This window comes from Sprattus sprattus, assembly GCF_963457725.1.
Source record: "Sprattus sprattus genome assembly, chromosome: 18".
In the NCBI taxonomy this organism is placed as follows: domain Eukaryota; kingdom Metazoa; phylum Chordata; class Actinopteri; order Clupeiformes; family Clupeidae; genus Sprattus; species Sprattus sprattus.
In genome coordinates, this window is record NC_137916.1 from 16,972,835 (window position 1) to 16,999,685 (window position 26,851).

At 43.1% G+C, this 26,851-nt stretch overlaps 1 protein-coding gene across 1 annotated transcript; it reads left to right on the top strand.

The window, feature by feature from the left end:
• On the top strand, positions 1-26,411 carry arhgap27l (Rho GTPase activating protein 27, like; the record flags this gene model as incomplete). The annotated part of the gene is made up of 17 exons (XM_080857144.1): positions 1-990; positions 12,125-12,607; positions 13,191-13,397; positions 13,582-13,662; positions 13,839-13,973; positions 17,443-17,529; positions 18,484-18,551; positions 18,926-19,013; positions 20,723-20,824; positions 21,274-21,372; positions 21,512-21,575; positions 21,910-22,026; positions 23,151-23,249; positions 23,691-23,768; positions 25,016-25,150; positions 25,620-25,725; positions 26,082-26,411. 17 exons carry the CDS (start codon positions 1-3, stop codon positions 26,257-26,259), a joined length of 3,117 nt encoding a protein of 1,038 aa, XP_080713270.1. The 3' UTR covers positions 26,260-26,411.
• Positions 26,412-26,851: the final 440 nt, after the last annotated feature.

The following is a 26,851-nucleotide window of genomic DNA, read 5'->3' on the forward strand; positions in this document are numbered from 1 at the left end:
ATGGCGACACTGAGTGGTGTCGGCGGAGGCGGCATGGGGCTGATCCTGGTTGAGTTTGAGTACGAGTACAAGGGCCGCGACGGCAGCCTGGTGACCATCAGGCCCAACGAGCGCTACACGCTCCTGGCCAAGACCAATGACCACTGGTGGCATGTGCGCCACAACGAGCACTCCAAGCCCTTCTACATCCCCGCCAAGTACGTGAAGGAGCTGCCCAACACCTTCCCCTCCCCACTGGACTTTGCCTCCGCCTCGCCCCCCAGCCCTGAGTGCAAGCAGGCACCCCCCCTGGACCTGGCCGACGAGAAGAGGGGGGGTGACGAGGTGACCATCCGCCTGCGCTCGCCCAACAACTACCGCAAAACGGAGAACCGCATGTCCACGTTTGGTGTCCCACTGGAGATCCTCGACCCACCTACTGGGTTCAAGCGAGGAGGTCACACAGAATCGGCCCTTTCCATGAACAGTGGGATGGGAGGAGGAGGAGGTCTCACTCAGGAGCTTCCTTCTTCATCAACCTCCTCTGCCTCATCTCAGAAGAAGAGGCTTAGTTTGGCCTCTAACATTCTATTCGGTGGATCGCGAGGGTCCAGTACAGCTCCCGCCCCGACTGTGCCTGTCGTTCCGTCACTGGAGGACATATCCCATAAGCTCCGGGCGCCCAGCTTCAGTCCGGCTGACCCTCTCCATCGGCCTGTCCAGGGGAAGCCTGTGGATCTTCCCTTCATCAAAGTCGTCACCAGCGAACTCCCGTTACGGGAGGAGTCACCAGAACCGGCATCGCCCCTGGAGCCGGACTCGGAGTCCGCCTCAAGCATGGAACTGGACCGTTCGCCGGACTCGGAGAACATCTACGAGTCTATAATGGACTTGAACCTGGACAGGTCGCCGGAGACTGAGACAGCGCCGGCGCTGATCCCTGCTCCTGCTGTGCCAGAGTCTTCCTCCTCGCACAACTGCCACGTCCCCCCCGTACCTCCACACACAAAGGTAAGCACGGAAGACAGTTACATAGCCGCTGCGCTGGACATTATTGTGTGCACTACATCACAGGGACAACACATGTTCTGGCATGCATGCCTCTCTGTGGAATGCCGTGCCTTTAGCGGTATGTTCTAAGCTTTAGGGCTATGACCTCAGACTGATTTGTTTTTGTTATGCTTGCTTGATTTTTGTGTATTGAGCACCAACAAAGAGAGTACTTTCAAAACTGAGATGAAATCAGCAACTGTTCCAGATGACTTAGGCATTGTATCTTCTGTGATATTTGTTTTCCAACCATCCATGGACTCATATATTTGACATAAATATGGTACAGACCTGCTGATCTGAAGGTTTGTACCATGAAGAACCGAAAGATGACAGTGAGAGCTTTGGATGGCACCAGAAAAAGGAACAGGGGGATGTTTTTCTCTTCTGCATTCTGTTTACGTTCTTTGTTCTTCTTTTGTAAGAACCAGAGTGCCTGAGGATTATGGTATAGTTAGAGCATATTGATGTGGACACACCTGGCCAAACTGTTTCAGTCTCTCCAATGGCGCACATTTTTTTTGTACAAAGACATAGTTTCATCTAACAGGATTGTCTGGAGAAAGTTTTTCTCAAAGTCTGGGAAAGTGACAATCTGCTGGTGGAATTCCAGTAATGGGAAATTGTCATTTGTTTAAGGCTTACCATCCGAATGAACATGTTTATCAGCTGTGTTTTGTTTTCGGCAGTCCACTGAATTGCAGGAGGCCCTGGTGATATTACACTGGATGTTTTGGTTTCCTGGAGATTACGAGACGTCTTGAGTTGAGAGTCTGTAGGGTGGCTGTAGCATATCCTGCCCCCTTAACCACCAGAAAAACAGAGCCAGACGAGTCTCAACTCACATGCACTAACAGGTTGTTTTGGAGTGGGCCAGTAGCAAAGACAGCCACAGGGAGGTGCTGTTGCTCTCATCTCCACAAGTTCTATTGTTGCCTGTTGACTGTTGGCTGAAGAAAAAATATTCCTGCAGAGTCATTACATTTTATTGGGTTCCGTGAAGACTCCTTCAGTTCCCAGCAGCAGTGTTTCCTTTTCCGGGCAACAACTGTCTTCTTTTGAATTTTAGAATCAAACAGAGTGTTGCTCACACTGTTGACAGTGTGAGCAACACTCTGTTGACAATGTTTGTGGCCTGGCCTGGAGTTTTTTGTTCCATGAATGCTGAATTCTGACACAGACAGCCAAGTCACTAGATCTACTCCAACACTGAAACAATAGAGAATGTTGGCCATGTTGAGTCTGCTGTGCAACTGTGATGAGAAAGACAGGATGTGGAGAGAACGACTAAGTGAGAACGAGCCAGACATGAACCCATGCAGGATCCCCTGAGGTTGGATGAGCTACGTAACAAGACCTAAAGTATTCTTCTCACATGTTATGTAACAATACTCTTGTTACCATGTAATTATGCCATTAAGTACAGTTTAATACTGTCAGTGTGTACGGTCAGTACACTAATACTCTATTAAGCACTGGCCTTTACCTTCACCCTAGTGGTTGTGTAATGTAAAGTGTGATTCAATGCTTTTAAGGGGAATTTTCTTCACAAACTTGTGTGCCTTTGCAAGTGTGCAAGTGTATATGTTAGTGGAAATGGTTCTTATCGACTGAAAGAGAGAGATTGTAGGGCTGAAACTGCTTAAGCACTGAAAACCAACGAGTCCTTGAAAGGTCTGCCAGATGTGTCCGTAAAATGGGATACTGTAATACACTAAAGCTTTTTGTACTGCTGAAACAATAGTGCTGAAAGAGAGATGTGTCTATGACTGTAAGCCAGAGGAAGACGGCCATGTGTTTATGAGGAGTCTGCAGATACAAGACTGTGAGTTTCAGTGTCCTCCAGGTGATGCTTTGAAACTAGACTTAAAAAAGAAGAAAAAACGTAGTTTTCACTGGAGCCTAGAGAAGAGGCTCGCCCAGGTGGCAGAGCTTTGGCTCCACTGCAGAAAAATACATGAGGAATGTTAAGAGGATTTCTTGGCCCAAAGCGATCTGTCAGTCCAACCGGGAGTCCAAAAATGAGAGAGAGCTGAAAGTTCAAGTCGCTTCATGGGTAGCCAGACGTGTTGAGACACGCCACATATATGTGCTGCATGTCTCAATGTGGGTTTACTTTGAGATTTATAGGTGGATACCAGTTACTGAATTATGCAGAGCTTTCTAAGAAAAACATGCATGTGAATTTTGCCAGTGGAAAACACAAGCCTGTGCCTGTGAGATGAATTTCCATGTGAATCTAATGAGCCATAATAACAGCGCTTTTAGGAAATAGTTTTGGTTCAAGCCAAACTTCATGTTCTCTCTTTATTGTGGACATGTCTTACACAAAAACATACAGATTGTTTTGTTTTGTTTTACATCATTTTTTGTCATTACACTACCCACATTACTCTACCAGTATAATACACTGATAGAGGCTTCAGTTTAAAATTTGTGTCTAAAACACACACACACACACACAGACACACTTACTCCCGAGGGCCCCTTATCGCCTTCATAGATCTGAAAACAAACTGGACAGTGGACCCCTGCAGATGTGCTTGCCTCATCCATGAAGAACAGACTGAGTGCTTTCATAAGGCCAAAGCACCGGCAGAGGAGGACAGGTCTGAGCTCCCAGGAGCAGTGTTACTCTGTGACTGCCTTAGCATCTGGACCTGCATACCTTAGGGGCTCCGGTGTCCAAAACTTTTGGATTTTACATTACGGTGAGCAAGTCATGGGAAATGAGTCGGCGTCGGGTAAGTACTGAGAAATGTGCTCGGAGGGTTGCTTTTTGAGGGGGACTGAGTTTCTCTGGCACAGGTGAGGCTGTGCTTCACATCTCTATTATGTTCCTAGTGAATGGAGAAGGTGAATCATTTCCAAGGTGAAACGCTTATCTCTGAGCCTTTTCACTTTTTTTGCCTAGTTTTTTTTTTTTTTTCTTTCTTTCTTTTCACTGTAAAATATGATACGGAGGCCACAGTTCTTTATTTCTCTTTCATACCATTGCCTCACTTTACTTCATCTTACCTTAGATGAACCAAGCCACCACATGCCTTTAAGTAAGAGCGCTGGTAGGTACAGCAGATTCAGACACTTCCATCTTTACAAAATACACAAAATGAAAACACCTTTCTCTAACCACCATTAGGATCACATGGTGATATTATTTCGTGAAACCACTCAATGAGAAATGGGATGGGATGTAATATTTCATATCTTCACACTCTTCGCCAACTTTCACATCTGCTTTATGATTCAGCCATGTCTTCCTATCGTACGGTCATTTAAAGCCAACGCAGAGAAACCCTAGGGCTTGGGGTGACTGTCACAGCCTGCCCGCCTGCCCCAGTGCAGCCAGCTAAAATTACACAGGCATTGTGTGTCCCCAGGAGTCACAGTATCTGTCACAGCCATCAACTGTGTCAACCACGTGTGAAGATCGTGTTTCTTTTCATGGACATCTCATATTCTGATTTCGAGTAGTGCTCTCTAGTAGGTAGGATGCGAAATGAGTCAGAATGTGGAGTAGTGTGTATACGTCTGTCAGTGCCTGGCACTGTGAAATTAGGAAGGTCACATAAGGAGATATGTGTGTATATATATCAGGCTATCTCCAGTGTTGACATTAGAGAGCAGATTTACCTGTTTGGGATTTCTTCATTCTAATGAAAATAGGTGAATGACCCTTCAACTGACACTACTAATTCATGTGTGTTACATAGTAGAATGGGTTTTCAGTAAGTGGTACCTGTCAATCCAACATGGGGACTTGTTATCTTGTATTCTCTCAATCTGCACTGGTAAACGTGTCCTCCCAGCTCCTGTTTCCTTTCCGTCAGTAAAAAGGCAGACCCGCCCCGCTGCCCCTAGGCCACGGCTCTTGTGTTTACCAAACAAAGGAGGAGTTATTTTCCTGTAGGATTCAAAGCCTCGCCCGAGTGCTTTTATCCCAAATAACCGAGATCCTATGCACGCAGGCAGGAGGGACTCCTAGACACACCCCCAGTGCGCACAGGAACGTCATCGACACGTTTCAGAATGATCACAAAGTGTCGGATCAGTTTTGACACATTGGTGTTTTGACCGAGTGGGGCAAAATCGCAAAAGATGCAATTTCATTACCAACTGAAATTGCATGCTATAAAACAGAAGTGACCGCCATCTACTAACCCGTCAATTATCTTTGCTGAGTCCACACGATAACCTTCACAAACTGTTTATATTCCATTGCACACTGGCAAGTGGCGACTTGGCAAATTCCATCTGAGAATCAAGGCCTGAGAAATAGTAGTCGACAGCCAATAGCATATAAGTACAGGGTTTTGTTGGTGGAAAGGAAAGAGTTAAATTTAGCGGGACCAAACAACCACTCCCAAAGGACTCGTTGCTGAGCCCTCCTCACCTGCGCTAAATACTACCCACCTATACCTGAGGCGTCGATAACTAAGTGAATGAGTCTTAGACGGGGAACTGTACGGTACCAGCCTTAAATTAAAACTGTTTTTAGTATCTCTGCGCAGGATTGAAGAAGGTTGATTTACACTTCCACAATTCGACTGCCCGCAACAGTTGCGGACTACACCTAACGAAAACAGGTGAGGCAAATGTTAAACTTGAAGGCACAATTAAAGTAGTGTGAATTTGTTTGGGCAAGTAAGACAAAAAAGAATTCGCGTCAATTGTTTATCCGTTGGATCGTATGTTGTTGGTGTTGTCAGAAGCTGATCACTAATGTTTCAAATGACTGCATGCGTATCACCACTAGTTATAAGTGAAACCTGACGTCAGGAAGCTAATATTTGACCTTCTGCTTAGCCATTTGTTTAATTGTCACTCGTTAGCTTTATGTTGATTAAAGCGACCCAAAACATTTATTAGCACTTAATATAGTGAAAATTGCTTTTTTTTTTAAACAAGAGGAAATGGCATCAGCAATATTAAAATGCCAGTCTAGTAATACAATAATTTAACAGTGAGTTACTTGTTAAAACCATGGACAGCAGCAACAGAAGTTTGACTCATCACTTTCCTATCACAAGCAATGAGGAAGAATATGCGTATCGTTGTTGGACCTTTGAATGGTTGGCCTTTTGATCAAAACAAATCAGTGCACTGTAATCTTCTGGAATTCGTGCCTGGTGGAGTAAGTGATATCATGTGTGAGAGAAGACACTGTTTGTTTCTGTGGGAGAACCCTTGTGACATACTAGTTTACCTTTAAACCCCCGTGACAGCAAAACTATTATTGCATTAGCCTAAAGTGTGTGTGTGTGAGTGTGTGTGTGTGTGTGTGTGTGTGTGTGTGTGTGTGTGTGTGTGTGTGTGTGCGCGTGCGTGTGTGTGTGTGTGTGTGTGTGTGTGTGTGTGTGTGTGTGTGTGTGTGTGTGTGTGTGTGTGTGTATGCTTGTATGAATGTCTGTACACAAACTATAATTATTATAAATTACAAATGTGCTAAAGGTGTATTTTTGTGTGTGTGTGTGTGTGTGAGAGAGAGAGATAGAGAGAGAGAGAGAGAGAGAGAGAGAGAGAGAGAGAGAGAGAGAGTGTGTGTGTGTGTGTGTGTTTCAGTATGTATTGCCCCAGCCTGTAAGCCTCTGGTGGACCTTGAGCAGAAACAAAAACCTCATTGATGTGATTGATTCTAACTCATTATTCCTTACATCAAGGGACTCTGTTCTTATCTCTCCCAGTGAGGGAGACATATGGATTTTGAATATTTACCAAGGATTACAAGGATTTATGTGTGGGGTTTGAGGCCAGTTAACATTTGGTGGTGTTCAGCAAGCCTCTGCGTAACAATGTAGTCGCAGCTGGCATTTATTTGAGGTTGAGATTAACTGATGTTTCATTTACCACAGTATATGGATCACTGGCTGTAGTTGTGTTTGTGGCTGGGGCCATATATATTAGAGCATTATATTATCTACCTTCTTTGAAAACCGAAAAAAGGGACGATGGGACCGGACCACCATCAATACTATCCATAGGTCACACTATAATCCATTTATGTGCTTAGAAGAAAACCAATTATGGATTCTGTAAAAAGATAACAGTATAATCTAAATCCTTTCTATGCAAAACCTACATTGTTTAAAAGGGTTCTCGTGAGACCAAATTGTGCCTCAATAGCTTAAAACTGGTTTGAAGCTGATAGCCCAGAATGTTCTAAAGGGTTCCTTAAGGAAGTTCTCAGCAGTGGACTCTGGAGTGCTGTTAAGGGTTCCTCTATGGAGGCAAAGAAGAGGCAAAGCAAATCTGAGAATTCCATATCGCATAAGGTCTTTTTGAAGAACATTCTCTAGCTTTTCTGTAAGCGTTAGCATTTACCCTCTCTTACAGTAAGGGCATGGTCTCTTGGTAAGTGAGTCTAATCTGCCATAATTTATATTATTATGCCATCACACCCTTTATGATACTCCAAGCTATAAAGGAGCTGCGTGGCTGTGTGTATGCATGTGTGTTTGTTATTAGGATTGCCTCTGCTGGGGTCAAACTACCAGGGAGAGGAATTTCATGAGACCTCTCCTGAATGCATGAATCATTGATGCGCCGTCACAGTTGGCTGCACTGTACGCCCCTAGAAAGCGTGCCTCATGGGTTCTACAGCTCGTCATGAGACAGCCCTTCAAGGTTTCACCTCAGTAGGAAGAACTAGCCTTTGCCATTCAAAACTCTTGGAGCCAAATTTATGAAGGGTGTTTTTCTCTTAGATGCATAGAAGTTGGTTAATCGCACAATAATCAGGTGTTTAAAATGAATCACCAAATTACAAAGGGTGATTATTCAAATGACGTTTAAATGTTAGCCACCTGTGACCATAGGATGTCTTCCTGTAGATAAGTTGGCTACAGTCAGAGAGCTCCGGTTCCACTCGCCCTATGTCTTACCCTGCTGCCCTTTTCTGAAACTATACACTCAGCTTCACAAACACTGGAGGTGAAAAAGAAAGGGGGTTTTCCACCTTTTCTTTGGTGCTCCCCCCATCTTGTTACACGTTTGCAGTGCCATCCCAGTCTCAACAAACTGAGGAGGGATAGTGAGAACGTAGAGCTAAGCTTAAATTACTGTGTATTTTGTGGTATTCAGTTGATCATCTTAGTTTCCATAACATGGTACTAAACTATTAATAACTATTTACTATGAAATTATGAATAACTATAGTACGGCATACAGAGGCTATATTTATTTACTTTTAGTAGTTTTTTCTGAAAATGAAAGTTAGTGTAAGTTGCATAAGGTGTTTGTAGACAGTGTATGCTGCTGAGACATACTTAGATCAATTAAGTTCAATTTTATATCTTTACACATATTTATGTTGTATTGTTGGCAGTGAACATTGTCTGAAAGCATTTCTTGTCACAAGACAAACTCTTAGCAATAAAACATTTTTTGCCCCCACATCTAAAGTTTTAGGAGCAACTTTGTACATTTCCAGTGTAAGTTTTGTCATGAGCCATAACGTCTCTCCTTAGATAAATAGTGGAATGATTGGAAAGGATGGTTCTGTTGTGATCAGTGATGATCAGTGCTGATTAGCTGTAACCCTATCCCAAGGCCTCTGAGAAGACCAGGCCACTGGAGCAAGATCAAACCTAGCCTCCCCCTCTCCAATGTGACCCTGTCAGAAGGGCCAGGTGCTTAGGAGGCCATGGTGGTGACACACCCTACCACATCCACACATCAGTACTCACCTTTCCCACTGGAGTCAGCATGGTCACATTCAGTGTCTGTATGTTTACTTTTCATTACCACACCAATTTACAAGGAAGTGCAGCCTAGCTGAAAGGCCACATGATGGTATGGGCAGTGATTGGGCAGATGGAGGTTTGAAGCAAGTCCCACTAATTACCGTGAGTAAGTCTGCACTGGATCCTGTGCTAAGATCCAGTTGATCCAGTTGACCTTAACTATGAGACCTATGTGTGTTGCATTGTGGGTCTTGAGTTCATGCCCACATTAGTGCAGTTTGCTGACAGTCGTAGTCAGTTGAGAAACAGAAGGGTCTTTCCAGACCTTGTGTTCTTGCTTGCCTCTGGTTTACAGGAAAGGGAACAAAGACAGACGGTCTTGTTATCATGAGTGTGAAAGGACTGCTTCCCCCAGACGATTTGACGTGCGTGGGTGGGTGGGTGAGAGGGGGTGCATCTGTACATGCGTAAAAAGTGATGGTGGCTCTTCATGTGAGAGTTCTGTCTGGTTTGCAAAATCCTGTGTCTCTAAATGTGTCTTGCTATTCCAGCTAAGTCAGTTGTTGTTCCACCACTGTTCTAAACAAACAGGCCAATTGCAAAGTTTGCTTACATTCAAATGCTCAGTATCCCTTTCCTACAGGAAATGGATAATGGATTGTTCACCCCCCACCCAGTAACAGCGTCAGAAACACACTCCCCTGTGTGCCTATGGGTGTGTGTGTGTGTGTTTAGTGTTTATGTGTGTGTGCATGTTCTTACTTTGGAATGTTTTTGGTTTGCAGATGCATTCATCTGTGTGTGCGTGTTTCACTACTAAGGGTGTGCACATACTGTGCACATACTGTGCTTCAGGTACGTGCGTGTCTGTGTGTGTGTGTGTGTGTGTGTGTATGTGTGTGTGTGTGTGTGTGTGTGTGTGTGTGTGGGTGAACATGTGTGTGGGTGTGTGCACTGTTATATCTCTGTGTGTGTGTGATTTTCACTGTACTGTGCTCAGGGGAGTCCTGATAAGTCTCGACTTTGATGCCTGCGGACCCCGCAAGTGCCAAGCCTCTTTTACTCTCATAATGAGCTGCGTATCCCGTTAGTGTAACTTTCTCCTTCAGGAGTACTACATGCTGTGGTCAGCTAGAGAGTGTTCGGACAGTCTGAAATTCCCCCCTGTCTTCTCCCTGGCTGACGTGTTCATGTCTGGGTTGATATAAGTGGAAGTGGGGCCAGTGGCTTCCTCTGCTTGTTTTACTTTCGCCTCTGTCTCGTACTAGTCTTTGTCCTCGTGCTCGTCTTGCTCCTCGGTTAACTGCTAGTTGGTAAGCTGGTATTCAGTTATTGCACGTGCTGCTCCTCCGTTAGGATGCCCATGTCCGAACTGCTCCGCAAGGCCTCTCTCAGAATCAGGCCCCGCTTGGACTCGCTTCTGCGGATCATCAAGGTAAAGCAAGCATTCATGGGTCGAACTTTGAAGTCAACGAGATTGGTATGTTACAGATCCTTCCCGCCAAATTGACCATAGCAAGAGTCTATGAGTCGGTGGTAGTTTGTTGTGTTGTAGTAGAACTGACAGTAACATTCCAGTTGACATTGTAGAGATTTTAAAAAGTTATTCTTGTCACTAGCATATCTGCTTATCCAAAGTAATATGTTCGCCATTTGCTGTCCTTGTTTTGCACGACTTACAATGTGCTGGTTTCTTTGGTTATACTCCATCTATGCTATATTCCTACTCTATTGGTTACTCTATACTCTTCAAACCTGTGAAATTTGGAAACAAAATAAGTCTAAACAGAAAGGTGTCAATGTCAAAGGAATCAGGAGATGATGTATGTAAGCAGTGTGGTAAGCAGTAACAGCAATGCCTTAAGGCAATCCATCCTACTCCTTTGCATATTTTAAGCGCATTTATAACAATGTGGCTAAAAGAAATGTGAGTCTTTGAGTCCTTGTTTGAGTCAGAAGTCAGTGCAGTGGTTCCTGTTATTACGCTTGTGGATAATTTTACTTCAGATAATGCAACCCTGACAGTTTGAGCCAGGGGGACAGTGAAGACTCTACATGTAGTAACTCCTGTCAGTTTTCATCAAAAATGAAGCGTGGAACAAAACTACTGCAGTCAATTGTGCTGTTGTAGTGTAGTTGTAGAGTCAAAGAGTATCTTCAAACACATGAAACTATACAGTTTTAGGAGTGGATTCCAAATGAAGTTGGTACTGCCAGAGAATCGGCAGGAAACAGGTTCTCTGAAAAGGTTTTGGTCTTCGAACAAGAAAAGAGGAGGAATTGAGAGAGAGAGAGAGAGAGAGAGACAGACAGAGAGAGAGAGAGAGAGAGAGAGAGAGAGATAAAGCAGAATGAGTGGGGCTGTTTGACTGTTACCCTATCCCTCAAACGTGCTTTGTTTGGTGTGGGTAAGAAGCACAGAGGCCTGGTCGTCCCCCCAGGGCAGTTTGTCCTGCTCTGATTCCCATGACTTTTAACACTACGAGCCTCTGCTAGGCACCACTGTGAACCTGATTGGGTCCTAATACTTGAAAAATACACACTTCAAAAATGCTTTTTAATCATTCAGTGTTTCATGCTACATGTCTTTCAAACTGTCAAATTGTTGAAGCATAGACAAATCAGCAAGTCAGTTTCATTTTATTCTTCTTCTGAATGCTAACTACAGTCATAGCTGATTTTGTATTTTGAACCCAAGGTTAGCTTCCGTTAAAATCCTCACAACACAAGTTCTCAGAACTTTTCTATTTATTATAATCTATTTCCAACTGCTCTCACAACTTCATGTCAGCATTCATTTTTCTGCCAAATAAGCAGAAACCATCAGAAAAGATGACCTACTCTACAAAACAATGGAACTGGTTAGATCCACATTTGAAACTGGAGAGCATAGCTGTATAGGATCACTTTAAAACTTTTAATACAAAACATTTGTTGTTGAACCCTTTTGAGCGTACTTACAATATCAGAGTTCAGATATCAGTATTTTGAAGTGTTAATAATCCTGACAAAGGGGGTTTGCATTGAGGAACTTCTTTGTAATGCCTTTATGTTTTTAAAGAGGCATCACAGAGTTTGACAGTAAAATATCAAGCTAACTAGCTAACAGTCTAAAGATTTACCATGCAAACACCAACAACGGTGCAGTTGGAACTGATAAAAACTATGTAGCTAACTGTTGTTATTTGGTGATATATTTGGTAATACATAGTGAGTAGCTTGGACAGCTGGGTGTGTATATCTCCTTCACATGAATATGTATCATCAAAATGAATTTGGAAATCTTAGAAAGAATTTACGTAGACATTTTACACAACAAATGGCAAAAACCTATAACTTCATTAATGACCCCATGAAAGCCATCTAACATTGTATTGCATTAAGGATGACTGACTTCCTGTATCTTTCCACAGGCAGGGAATGAGAACTCCACCACGCCCGAATACGCCAAAGTGACGAAGACCACACCTTTAGCTCCACCTTCAGCCTCTTCCTCTTCCCCTTCACCCGGTGCCCCACAGCACCCCCTGTTGTCTGTGGAGGGATGGCAGGTGCACACTGATAAAGACAGTGGCAACGACTTCTACTACCAGCCCTCCACGGGCCAGAGAACGTGGGAGGATCCCCGCAGCCCTCTCCTAGGGCCAGGCATGGATTCGCTGGCCTCGCCCCTCTCAGCCGCCTCCTCCACCTCTTCCAGGGGTTCGGACTGGGAGCAGCTCCTGGATGAGGCCACTGGCCGGCATTACTACCACAATCCCACCTCCGGGCAGACAGCTTGGGTAGCCCCTGGGGCTGTCTCCCCTGCCTCACCTGTCTCACCTGTCTCCCCCAGTTCACCTGCCTCGCCGCTTGGGGAGAACCAGAGTCTACAGCGACAGAACAGCGATGGACCGGTAAGAGTCATTGTGTGAGGACTAAGGGGAATGTAGATCTAATGTCATATAAAAAGAGGTTTGGGTATATTGATTGTGTGTTGTAGAGCTCTACGACTGGTTTAGGCTTACAGGAGCTACTTTAGCAATGTTACAAGAGTGAGAGTGGGGTTGGTAAAGGAGCTACTTTAGCAATGTTACACGAGTGAGAGTGGGGTTGGTAAAGGATATTGACACGGCTGTGATTCGGCCGTAGGTACGAGGCTGGAGGATATACAGGATGTCCTCACTCTTGGAATGCCTCTTGTCCAATCAGAAATGAATAAATAGCTTGACAGGCTCTAACAGTTAGCTATTCTTAGAATAGTGCTGCCAGAAAAGGATAGGGCCGCACACCATAAGAAAGAGAAACAAGCCCATGAACCTCCACAAACAAACTTTCATCATGTTTCTAAGAGGAAGATTATTACCGCTAAGGTACCTGCTTCCTGAAAGAGCGTCAGATCACTGAACGATCAGATTATGCTTCTGTTGTAACTTCAAGTTTGATACAATCCAACCTCTATTTTATTCCACCTCATGCCTCTCTCTTCCATCCGAGTAGCCCCCCCTCCCTGAGGAGGACTACCCCACTGATGAGCAGAAGGAGCCCCAACCTCCCCCGGGCTATGGCAGGGATGTGTCCGCCCCCTCTATCAAACGCACGGTCATCCCCAGACCCATCCTGGAGTCCAGCATCCCTGCAGGCTGGGCCCGCACACACCAGCAGGACGGCAAGATTGTGTTCTCCAGCGACCGTACGCAAGAGCAGGTTGGAATTCTGTTCAGGAATCCTGCTAGGGAATTTTTGCAGGGGATTCTGTTTCATAAAATTTTGGAATTCATGTTTGCACAAGCGTTCAGCACAAATGTATTATAAGGTTTGCCATCTTAATATAACTGCAAACTGCAAATATAATTGCTGTAATTGCTGTGCTGTTTCATTTTTTCAACAGTGGATCCAATCCAAGGATGAGAAAGGGAAAACCTACTACTACCGGAGAGATGGGTCAAAGTCACAGTGGACCCTTCCTGAGGTATGTGTGTATGTGTGTGTGTGTGTGTGTTATACAGCATAGCCTTAGTGTAGAAATGTTGAAATGCCAACTTTTACTATCCCCGCAGTTTAAATAAATGAACGGCATATTAAAAGCAACAACAAAAGATGCACACATGCACGCATAAACACTCCCTTAATATCTAGCAATAACAGCTCCCTCCACAGCTCACAGCTCCCCCCAGCCAGCTTGCCATGGGCAATGGAATGGACCAGGAGGGACCAGCGGTCCAGAAGAACTGGAGGCACACCATGGGCCCAACCCAGCTGCCTGCACCTGCAGAGGACGCGGTGAGTGTCCAGCCTGACCCAATCTATTGTTCTGAATCACTTATTTTATGATAACATAACTATGTTCACTACCCAACAAGCATATAACTGACAGTGCTGGGCTTCTTAAGCTAGATGAACAAAACTTAAAGCGCAGCTCTGTGTCCCTTAGGCATACCGGTCCGATTGCATTATATTTGTATGTCAGCCTCCCCTGGATGAGGTTAAACCTTCATCAACTGCATCAGGCTGCCCAGCACACAGAGCCACATGAGATCAGTGGCGGGATTAGTTACGTTTTCTACCTGAGTATATATAAGTAAGGAAAGGTTGCAGTAAAGACAGAGTAAGATTACACGTTCTGCCAATGGGACTACTCAGCTCCGGATGTAGAACATCCTTTTGGGGATGCATCCTATAGCCATGATTGACCATCTTTTTCCATGCTGTGGTAGAGTGGCAAACTGTAAACTGCTTCCCTTCCCCTGCGCCAGCTCATGTTTTTGATTTGCGGTTAAAGCCCTGACTGCATGGTGACCTCATCACTAGAGAGGGAAACACCTGCGATCATTCCTCCTCTCCCAACAGCCACCCATCCACACACATACTGCCAAAGGGCTTTTAGGAAGGATGAAATAGTATAGTTATTAGGGTGAAGTGATTGTGGTTTATGAAATAGCCAGGAGCAAGGCAGTCTGTGAAGAGAGACAAAAGCCTAAACTATTCCAGATTCAGAAAGTTTTTTAGCTTCAGGAAGTTCATTTCATTCATGGTATTAATATGGGTTTACTAGAGCCTGCATCAATGGGCCACTGGTGTAGCTGAAGAGCCACCTTTATCTACAGGGCATAATTATGGCTGAAGAGGCCATACTTAGAGCCACCTTAATCTACAGGTCATAATAATGGCTGAAGATGGCACACTTAGGGCCTGAAGTCTAGCTGAAGAACTTTGTTGTACTGGCATTTGGTCGGTTGTTGTGGCTAAGACTCTCACTTATGTTTGAGATGTGTCTTGAGGTGTACAGTGCCACTTGAAAGTATGTGAACCCCTTGAGCACTTAAGCGTTTTCTGTTGTTTTACCATGATTTTTCATTTTTTTATCACCAATTTTCCATAGATGAAATGTCAGGTTTATGTTTATCATTTGCATGTACTTGTTTAGAGGAAATTGTTTGAGTAGCCGAAAAACTACATGAAACATGGAATTAGTCCATTTCAAAAGTAAGTGAACCCCCAGCTGAATTGATAAAGTCAAGCAGGTAACAGATTCAGTGAAACTTATTTGGGTGATTAATTAGTCAATTGAGCAAACCGATCATCTGAGACATCCTTAGGGAAAGGTTTGGGCAACACAGATTAAAAGAGAGAGGAAACCAACCAAACTACTGTAGTGCCAAGGTGTACCCACACAGATCAACAATGCAGAGAGGAAACGAGATATCCGAGAACATCAGGAAGAAGGTACTGACAGCCCATCAGTCTTGGGAAAGCTATAAGACCATCTCCAAAAGATTCCAGCTCCATCCATCCATCCAAGACAAATAATTTAGAAATGGAGGGCATTCAACATGACCGCATCTCTGCCTAGAAGTGGACGCCCATCAAGACCATCACCAAGAAGCACCAGAAGAAGAATAAATCAGGTAAAAGTCAACCCACACATCACCTCTAAAGAGTTTCGGACCTCTCTGGCAGCATCTGGGGTAAATGTACATGGGTCTACAATCAGACGAAAATTGTTGGTTTTGATTGTGACAAAATAATTCTATCTCGGACTCATCTGTTTAAAGAAGGGACTTCCAGAAGGCCTTTGGTTTATCCAAGTGCTCTTGGGCAAAGTTGAAACGGGCAGTTTTGTTCTTTCTTAAGAGCAGAGGCTTCCTTCTAGCAACCCGATCATGAATGTTATGTCTATTCAATTTTCGTCTGATTGTAGACCCATGTACATTTACCCCAGATGCTGCCAGAGAGGTCCTAAACTTTTTAGAGGTTATGTGTGGGTTGACTTTTACCTGATTTATTCTTCTTCTGGTGCTTCTTGGTGATGGTCTTGATGGGCGTCCACTTCTAGGCAGAGATGCGGTCATGTTGAATGCCCTCCATTTCTAAATTATTTGTCTTGGATGGATGGATGGAGCTGGAATCTTTTGGAGATGGTCTTATAGCTTTCCCAAGACTGATGGGCTGTCAGAACCTTCTTCCTGATGTTCTCGGATATCTCGTTTCCTTTCGGCATTGTTGATCTGTGTGGGTACACCTTGGCACTACAGTAGTTTGGTTGGTTTCCTCTCTCTTTTAATCTGTGTTGCCCAAACCTTACCCTAAGGATGTCTCAGATGATCGGTTTGCTTAATTGACTAATTAAGCACCCAAATAAGTTTCACTGAATCTGTTACCTGCTTGACTTTACCAATTCAGCTGGGGGTTCACTTACTTTTGAAATGGACTAATTCCATGTTTCATGTAGTCTTTTGGCTACTCAAACAATTCCCTCTAAAAAAAGTACACGCAAATGATAAACATAAACCTGACATTCCTTCTATGGAAAATTGGTGATGAAAAAAATGAAAAATCATGGTAAAACAACAGAAAACTCCTAAGTGGTCAAGGGGTTCACATACTTTAAAGTGGCACTGTATGTGTTGTTGTCTCCGGTATTGACGTGTGTCCTAACCCCTGGTGAGGGGGTTTGGGCTGGGACACCAGACACCACGGTTGAGCCTTCTTGAGGTGTTGTGGGCCTAATCCAACGAAACACTGACAAAGGAAGGTGCCCACTTGACAACCCCAGTTAAACACTTATGTAGGCGTTTCTTTGTTGTTGTTGTTGTTCTTCTTGTTGTTAAGTATTTGTAACAGGTGATGATGTATCCGTCAGTATCAGTTCTAGAAAGCATTGTTAAGAGTTTGGTTATAAGGGGAAAATGCTTAAGATTTCTTAAGATTGTTAAAGGCACCCAGTGCAACTTTATGTAAACATTCAATGAAAAATAAACATTCAATTTCTAGTCTTTTTTGCACGTAGTAAGTTTCAATAACTCCATACCATTACATATCGACATTCAAGGAGCAAAGATGAGACGTCGTTGTGTGGTGAGAACTGATAGAAAATCGTAAACAACAACAATCGCCGGTGGGGAGAAGCCATTTTTCCATTGACTGGAACCTGCTTTATTTATTGTAGGTTACCAAAAAATAAAGAAAATGGCGGCGATTGTTGTTGTTATCGATTTTCTATCAGTTCTCACCACACAACGACGTCTCATCTTTGCTGCTTGAATGTCGGTATGTAATGGTATGGAGTTATTGAAACTTACTACGTGTAAAAAAGACTAGAAATTGAATGTTTAGTTTAAAGCCTCGAAAGTTGCACTGGGTGCCTTTAACCTTACTTGAATAGATGTTTTTGGCCTTAGTGCCTGCTGTTTATATGCCGTGAGCCCCATGTCTGACCAATAATCTGTGTTTCTCTGTGTTTCCTGTTCAGAGGTTCTTTCCATCCCACCGGAGACACGTTTCTGACCACACCAGCGATGCCTCCAGCTCAGGAAACTCTCCAGAAACGTCTCATCGTGTACGTCATACTAAAAAAGAAGCTACAACACACACATGCGCATACGCACACAAACTCCCGTTCACCCAGACCCCCCCCCAAACACACACTTTCACTCCTCCAAACACACACACACACACACCCACACACACACCCATCGTGTCTACCTAATCACCCCTACCTGGCACATTATCCTCTGTTATCACATTATCCTTCTTGTGTTCATGCCGAACTCCTTCTTGTTTCTCATGTGTCCTGAAGGATGCTAGGTACAGACTGCGGAGGAACTCGTCCAATACGAGCACAGACTCACAGATTTATACCGTGGGTGTTTATTGAATAAGCCCAATGGCTGTGGGCATTTTTAATGTGCCATCTCGCGGTGTAGGTGATTCGGTGTTTCAATCTGTGTTCTTTAATTACTCAACCTTGGGATCAGTTTTTGGCTGAGGCCTCTGCATGTCTGTGCAGGTTATCTTATCTCTATACCATATTGATCAGTCCCTTGTCACGACAGGGCTTCATAGGCTTGACTACCTGCACAGATCTGCATAGAGTCCACAGTATGGCACTAACATGGTGACTAACATTGGGAGTGTAATGGGGGATGGTGGTTTCTCTGGGGTGTCTCCTCTCCCTGTGTAAATGTCTACAACACAGTTAGATTACAAAACCAACCGTGGAGCCACTGTAGAGGGTACTGGTACTTTTACGAGAACTCTGTCGTGAAAATAGTTCTTGAGGAACAGGGCTCACACTGACAGCAAAAGCCTAATGAATGCAGACATGCCTTGGGTTTTGTCTTTACTAACCACGGTTCTGTTCAGAGGTGCAATTCTTCCTTTCTTTCTCTGTTTTACCTTGATAAAATCTTCTCCAGGATTTCCTCTTTCCTGAGTTGAAATTGGGTCAGCCTTAAATGCTCATTGTTTGGCCTGTCTGAGACTCAGACTCCTCTGGTCCTGCTTCTTACAGGGCCACCTGCTGGAGAAAGCGGGAATTCTCAACAAAACCAAAGTGGTTGACAACGGAAAGAAACTCAGGTAATCTTGAAACTTTGGCTATTTGTTCAGCTGCAAGTGTTGTCTAACAGAGGTGACATTCAAAGGTAGTAAACTTAATACTTTTTATGATTGTTAATTAAAAATGTACTTGGGGTTAATGTTTATGACTTTGTTGGGGTTTAAGTGACATACATGCATTTTCACATACAAGGTATATAGATTTTTTTACACTGTAAAAGGTGTTTTTAAAAACTGAAAAAACTGTTCTTTCAAGGGGAAATATAAGCCCTGACAAAATGTTACATTTTCTGAAGCATCCATCGGTACATGAGTGTATCCCCTCTAGACTAGAGGATGTGGTTTACCTTCTGTTTTATACATGTATGTTCTTTGGCCTTTGTTCACTTTTCCAGGAAGAACTGGTCTCAGTCCTGGACGGTTCTTCATGGTGGCATCCTAACATTCCACAAAGATCCCAAATCAGCCCCATCAGGACCTTCTGTAAGCAAACCCGCTCTATGAAATATTCCCACTAAGTTAATATGTTCAGTGTATGTGAATATGGATTCTGCAATAGAAGGATAGCAGTCATGAAGTCTTGGTTGTTTTGCTACTTTTACAGTTTTTCACTGTTGCTAAAACCCGTTTTTCAAAACAGTAACGTCTTTCTCAAAACTGCACACAGAAAATTGAAAACCTCACACACAAAATGCTAAACCTGACACTCCCTTTGCAAGATGACTCTTTGCTATCAAATCTCTTAACTGTTCACAAAATGGAACTCGTGTTTTCATTTGGTACACACAGCCATATTTTCAAAACACACACACATACATTAATTTAGTACACACAACTAAGCATTAGCTGCACACTACCAAACATTTACAGCACACAGAAGTGCAAAATTGAAAACACAATCATCGAAACACACCATAAGGGCTCAATGAGTCATTGTCATTCATATCATATGAATGACAATGACTCATTGAGCCCTTTCTCCTTTTGTAAAATGTATCAGTGTAGGCCTACATTTTTCATAGTCAAACATAAAACAGCAATACCGTTGTTCTCACAAACCATATTTACAATTTTAGTCTCCTGTTCCACCAGATTGTATTGACATAAAATGGTATACAAAATGCTTATAGTTTTTCTCAATTGCTTACACACATTTTTTGAAAGCATGCCTCGTTCTCAAAACTCTAAACACAAATTCCAAAGCAACTAACTGAAAATGCAAAACCCTTTATATCTCCTGGAAAATGCTACTTTGCTTTCAAAAAATATTGAAAGTGTGTTTTCTTCCTCCACAGTGTGGTTCTCTTTCAGTCCTGCAAAATACAAATACTGTGAGCACACTACGTATATTATATTGATATGCAGTATTACAGTACACAAGGCAAACAGATTTCGTACTTGTTCTCCATCCTGAAGGTTCTAATGAAAAACCATGAAAACATGGTCTACCACAGCGGCCCAAATCTCATTAGAGATGACCATTCTCCTTCTTCTTTCTCCTGATCCTCCTCCTTCTTCACCTTGTCCTCATTCTGTTCCTCCTCCTTGTCCTCCTCTTCCTTCTCTCTGTCCTCCTACTCTTCAACCTCCTACTCCTCCTCCTTCTTGTCCTCCTCTTCTTCCTCCTCTCACTCTTACCCCTCTCCTTCTCTGGTTGTGGATCTTTTCAAAGTTTTCAATAGTTTATCCAACAAAACAGAGGCTCAAGACACTTTAATGGTGCAGTCCTCACTGCAAATTGGTCAAAAGACCTGAAAGTTTAGAGATTTGACTATTTGTGGTTTGCAGGTTGATGCTTTGAGATCTTACTTGAAAATTGTGTGCAACAACAGAACTTTGTGTACACTGTTTTGACAACAACGTGATGTGTAATTGACATCAGTGTGTTCACAAGGAAAATCGGACTCTAATGTAGATAGGGAATCTTAAGTATTTCCGACTTGGGGCGAGCGATTGATACATGACGTGAAGGTTGTGCAGATTGTGCCGAATTTTCGCTTTATACTTTTTAACAATAGTGAAAAACTGTAATAGAGGAACCTTTAAAGGTTCTCATAAGGACCTTTGGCTGAAGGTTCACTCAAAGCTTTGTGTCTATGTTAAATGTGTTGTGCGGAAACAACTGAGGGGGATCTTACATTTAGATGCCGTGACTAGGATTACATTTGTTATCACTCTTCTGACCCTTACAGAGCAAAACAAGCCAGATCATCCCTGAGTACACTGTTGAACTGAGAGGGGCTTCTCTCACCTGGGCATCAAGAGACAAATCCAGCAAGAAGAACGTTCTGGAGGTTTGTGTTCTCAACCAAAAGCTATTAGTCACAAGTTTCACTGCATTCATTATATGCACACAAGCTGTGTTGTTTCCCATATGGATGATACATATATTAATTATTTACACGTTGTGTGTTAGTGTTCTAGAGTCTGATTTTGAATGACCTTTCATCAACTGATATCATGTTTGCTTACTTATTAAACGTGCAATGTCATAAATACCTGAGCAGTATAGCCTAATGGGGTCAATTACAATGGTTTCTGACTTTCTTCAAATAATTCCCTTTTAGTTTAGAGAGATCTCATGACAGTCTTGCTATAGATTTGACCAGAAAGGTGCCCTAGTTATTGAACCCAAGTTTGAACCCATAGTTTATACCAGCTAAGTTACTGAGGCAGACTAGTTTTATTAAATGAGGCTGAACTGAAGTTGTGACATTGTTTTAACTTGTTGTGCTCTGGACAGATGAAAACTCGTAACGGGTCGGAGTACCTCATTCAGTATGACACTGACAGCATCATCACTGACTGGCACAAGATAATCGTGGACGCCATCAAACAGCTGGTGAGTGGCATGCAGCGCCCTCTGCTGTAATGCGCTGGTACTGTGCCAGAGAGATGGCCAGCATATCAGAACTGGGCTGTCGTTTGTGTGTGTGCACCTACGAGTGTTGTTTTATGTGTGTGTTTATCATGTGTCCCAGGAACTAGATCACTTCTCAGAGGAGGAGGAGGATGATTTAGAGAATGACAAAGACAGAAAGAGATGTGAGTATGAAAGATATAACATGGAAGTTCACTCTCACACAGATACACGTAACTCTCACAAAGAGAGCTGTGACTAGGATTCCCCCCCACACACATACACACACTATTTTGAATAAACGTGATTTAATAATACAAATACAACTTTTGACCCATAGAATTACATGCACATAGACATAAAGCACACATACATTCACACACACATCTATATCCAACACACCTCACACACACACTCACTCTCTCACACACACACACACACACACACACACACACACACACACACACAAACAAACACATGCTATTTTGAATTAATCAATCATGTATGGTATGCCAACAGCTCTTCGGACCGGATCCAACGTGGATTCGGACCCGGGCCGAGTCAAAACCAAGCTGCGGAAGTTCCTCCAGAGACGACCCACTCTGCAGTCAGTCAAGGAGAAGGGCTATATCAAAGGTGAGAGACACACACCACTGCCGTGGGCTTCTGGTAGAGCACACAGTCTACAACAGCACAGTCATAACACTCTTCACTGCTCATCACTAATTCAGTCTGGAATTAATCTTCAACATCTGTCCTACAGTCAGTCCAACATCTGTCCATCTGTTTTTACACTCGTTCACCAGGGCCATGTTCTTAGTGAATTTTAGCATCATTTAGCCTGTTGGCATGTGTGCCTCATTACTGAACTGCAATTCATTATTTACCGTATCTATTCAAAGTTCCAATCTCACAAAAAAGACTCTATGTAGGATATCAGCAGATATGAAGCATCAAAGTAGAGCATTTTCTTTTCTTTTTTTTGCTCCCTTAAAACTGTACGTCATCAATCATTATAGCTAGACTGTGAGTACGTAGGCGTCTTAGGACTTCACCTGTGGGTTCATGAAGACAGCTGACGATGAAGTCATCAGCAGTGCACACTTAGTATGTAACGAGTTTGGTATGCAAGCCTAACTCATTACTTTACTTCCTGTTTCACTTTCACAATCGAAAGGCAGCGCTTGTTTTCTCTTTGTGTGGGGTTTTACTGAGTGATTGCGTTTAGCATGTGGGAGAAACTCCTCTCACTAATTCGACAAGGGATATTCCTTCCGACACCTACTTTCTCAACCTCAAACAGCAAAGAGAAAGCTGATTCTTTGATCTGGACCTCTGGAACTGGTTTCAGGATATTCATAGTAATATCTAATCCCTTAAGAATTTATATGGTCATGAAACGTCATCATTTCTGGATTTCTGAATATTGGATTCTCCAAAGTTTTAATCAAGCACTGTATAGTCTGATTAGTCTGGCATTTTAGGAAAATCCACCATACCACCACCACCAATACATTAGGATTTATCCACTTCATTCTTAATCTTAATCTCTTTCCTTATCCTCAGCCCCTCTGCCCCCTTTCCCTATCTGAGGCCAAGTGTGTGACTATCTGTCATTTCTCTGTCATCACAGTATTTCTCTGGCTGGCCTAAATATACTTTTGAATATGGCTAAGATCGTGTTTTAGGAGTTATGATCTCACCTCTCTTCCCTCCCCTCTTCCCTCCACACACACACACACACACACACACACACACAGATGCTGTGTTCGGCTGTCACCTGGATACACTGTGCCACAGGGAGAACACAACTGTCCCGCGGTTTGTGGATAAGTGCATCAGGGCGGTGGAGAGGAGAGGTGAGCACCTCAGAGGCAATGGTTTGGATGAGGGTTGCTTCTCACGTCCCAGACAGGCAGCCAGCTGTAAAACAGGATGCAATCCGTAGGCTGTAACAGAGCAACTGTATCCCATACAACTTGTAAACTGATAGATGTCTGTTTAGCCTTGGCTGCTGTGTAAAAGCACACCTTGTACGGTAGTAATAAAGAAGCAGAGCCACACTAGAGCTAACTGTCATCGAGGATGACTTTAAGAAAATCCTCTCAAATGTTTGGTTTCATATCATTATATACAGCAAATCAGTTCACTAATAAATAACAAATGCTACTTGGGCCATCGAGATCCTATTTTTGTGATTAGATATTTGATGATCACCAAATGCTGTGTGACGTATTTAGGCATTGATGAATAAGTTACTTTCTGGGATTGAAAGGAACATGTCTGATGTTGCTCTCCAGGTCTTGATGTCGACGGAATCTACAGGGTCAGCGGCAACCTCGCCGTCATTCAGAGACTGCGGCACAGAGCAGACCACGGTGAGAGTCACAAATGTGTGCCCTCATAGGAATCAGTTCACCATTAAATGCCAGACAGAATTATAAAACATCCATTCTTTTGCAGCGATAGATAGTAGATTAACCTAAATAGAATTATATATTTATCTACTGATGAAACTCGTCATTTTAGAGCAGTGTGATTTATGTATGAATTATTTCTGGATGATTGAGTGAGAAGTGGTGCAGACTTAATAGCCTGTTTAACAGGTTAGCTGCACAAGTATTTCTCTTGCTCTTGTCATTTCTTCCTATTTCATTTTCACTTTGTGATGCACATAATTCTGTTGGTTAGATTGTGTTATGTTTGGAGGTATGCTTTCAATCATTATGAAATACACCAGTCCCTCTTGCAGAAAAACAATCCTGCAACATGATACTGCCACCCCCATGCCCCGCGGTTGGGGTGGTGTTCTTTGGGTTACAAGCCTTACCCTTCTTCTTCCATGTATAATGTTTATTTTTGTCTTATCTGACCATAGAACATTCCTGCAGTGCTCATCTGCAAACTTTAGACTTGCTTTTTCTATTGCCCGTTTTGAAGTAGTCGTTTCCTCCTTGGGGAACAGCCTTTTAGGTTATGACGATACAGCATTTTCTTTACTGTGGAAGTAGGTACTTTTGTACCAATCACCTCAAACAACCTCACCAGTTCCTTGACTGCTGTCCTTGGATGCTTTTGAACTTTTTTAAATGAAAAGTTCATCTTTAGGACTCAGTAACGCTCTCCTTCCTAAACTATGTGGTGGCTGTGTGGTCCCGTGGTGTTTATATTTGTGTAATATTGTTTGTACAGATGAACACAGTAGCTTCAAACGTTTGGAAATTGCAGGAATTCTGATATTGCGAAATAAAATCTCTCGATATCCTAACTGACTAGCCAAAAGACATTTATGTTAACATGAAGTGTCTGAAGTGTCTGAAGTGGTGATTTTTAAAGTTTTAAAAGTGTAAGTTCTTGGTAATCTTCTGACCTCAACTGTAAAGAACAATATGAGAGGTTACTATATCAGTTCCGTGAGAATCAAACCTGTAATCAATAGCAATTGTTAGTAAGTGCACTATTCAACTACTTGGTCCACATTTACAACATAATCGTCATATTAGTGATTTTAAATTCTGAACAAATGCGGCTCTAATGACGATGTATTTGTGTATGTGTGTGTGTATTGTCATCCTCACAGATTCTGTTCTTAACGCTTGTGTTTCCTCTTCCTGTTAATGTGCAGATGAGAATCTGGATCTGGAGGACGGGCAGTATGAGGAGATCCATGTCATCACCGGAGCACTAAAGCTCTTCCTCAGAGAGCTGCCTGAACCCCTCTTCCCTTACAGCTTCTTCGAAAAGTTCATTGCTGCCATCAGTCAGTACACACATTAACTTAAAACCACACACACACACACACACACACACACACACACACACACACACACACACACACATATTCAGTCACATATTTACACCCACATATGGGGACACACATGCGCACAGGATAAGTACCCCGCTCACAAACACAATAACACACATACATACACACACAGTAAGCACACCAGTTCATAACGTGGTCAAATCTCAGCAACCTACATATAGCTCAGATATGGTTTTTTATTTTTCAGTGACACCATCAAGACAACTGTATATGCACCAACATACAAGTTTACCTGTTGTCTCTTAAATTCAAGTCTTACATTTACATGTACAGTAGAGACCTAGTGTAACAATAAATACTATTTTACATAAGAAATAAATAAAAGAGCAGGAATGTAAATACTGTAAGTCCAAGTTAAGTAGTAGTTAGTCTTGAATTCATGATTATTTTTTCTCCTTTCCAGAAATCAGTGACTATAGTCAGAAGGTCTCCTACATGCAGGACCTGGTGCGGTCTCTGCCTCTACCCAACCACAACACCATGGAGGTCCTCTTCAAACACCTTCTCAGGTGAGCGCCCTCTTGCTGCCATCCTCTTCTCTGTCTGAGGCTGAGTCTGGCCTCAATAGTCTTTTGGCTACAGTGAATTTGAATAGGTTAATCGTTAAATTGATCGGCTTGAAAAGGTCAAAACTGACAAGGGAAGACATAGAGTTGAAATTCACACGTTATATTTATAAGAAAATTACATCTGTAGGTGTTATGAAAAACATGTCTAAAAACATGTTTGATTGAAACCGGATGGACTTAACATATAGCCGTTCGATTATAAAACTGTACAATCTTATAGCCCCCCCTTTTTTCACTTTCTTGGTTTCTCTCTCTCACACACACACACCACACTCTCTTTGTTCTCCCCTCTCCAGAGTTATAGAAAATGGTGAGGCAAACCGAATGTCAGTCCAGAGCACAGCCATTGTGTTTGGCCCCACATTACTGCGGCCCCAAACGGAGACGGGCAACATCACTGTGAACATGGTCTTCCAGAACCAGATCGTGGAGCTCATCCTTAATGAGTTTGAGGAGGTGTTCAAGCCCAGATGAGGCCTAGGTGATCTTCCCCCCTCTGGCTCACCACTAGCAAGAACCCTCATGAGACTCACTCAAAGCCCTCCCTAGTCTTCTGCTGCCTACTACTGCTGTCTCTCTCTCTCTCTCACACTCTGTATATCTATCCATCTACCTCTCCTTCTGTCTGTCTCTTTCTCACTCACTTAGGCTATCTCTCTCTCTCTCTCTCTCTCTCTCTCTCTCTCTCTCTCTCTCTCTCTCTATCTCTCTCTGTCCCTTTCTCTCGTAAGAACAGTGTGCCATAGAGAGAAAAGAGGACAAACTGACTGACTGTGAGACTCAGGCTTGTCACAGAGTTGGGGTCGACGTAAACTGTGATGAAGGACCATGGCGTGTGGGAAGAAAAATGCCTCCCTGGGAGAAGGCTGACTCTGGACCTACATGACGCCTTGTGTTGTGTGTCTTTTTTTATGAGACTCGAATCCTCCTCTACCACTTTTAGCCCTTTGTGGACTCCTGTGACTGTGGTGTAGGAGATGTGGTTGGTAAAGTACATCTGGATGGCAGCTGACTGTTCAGCCCTGATCTGACCTGGAGTCGGTTGCTCTCTGGACATGTTGGTACT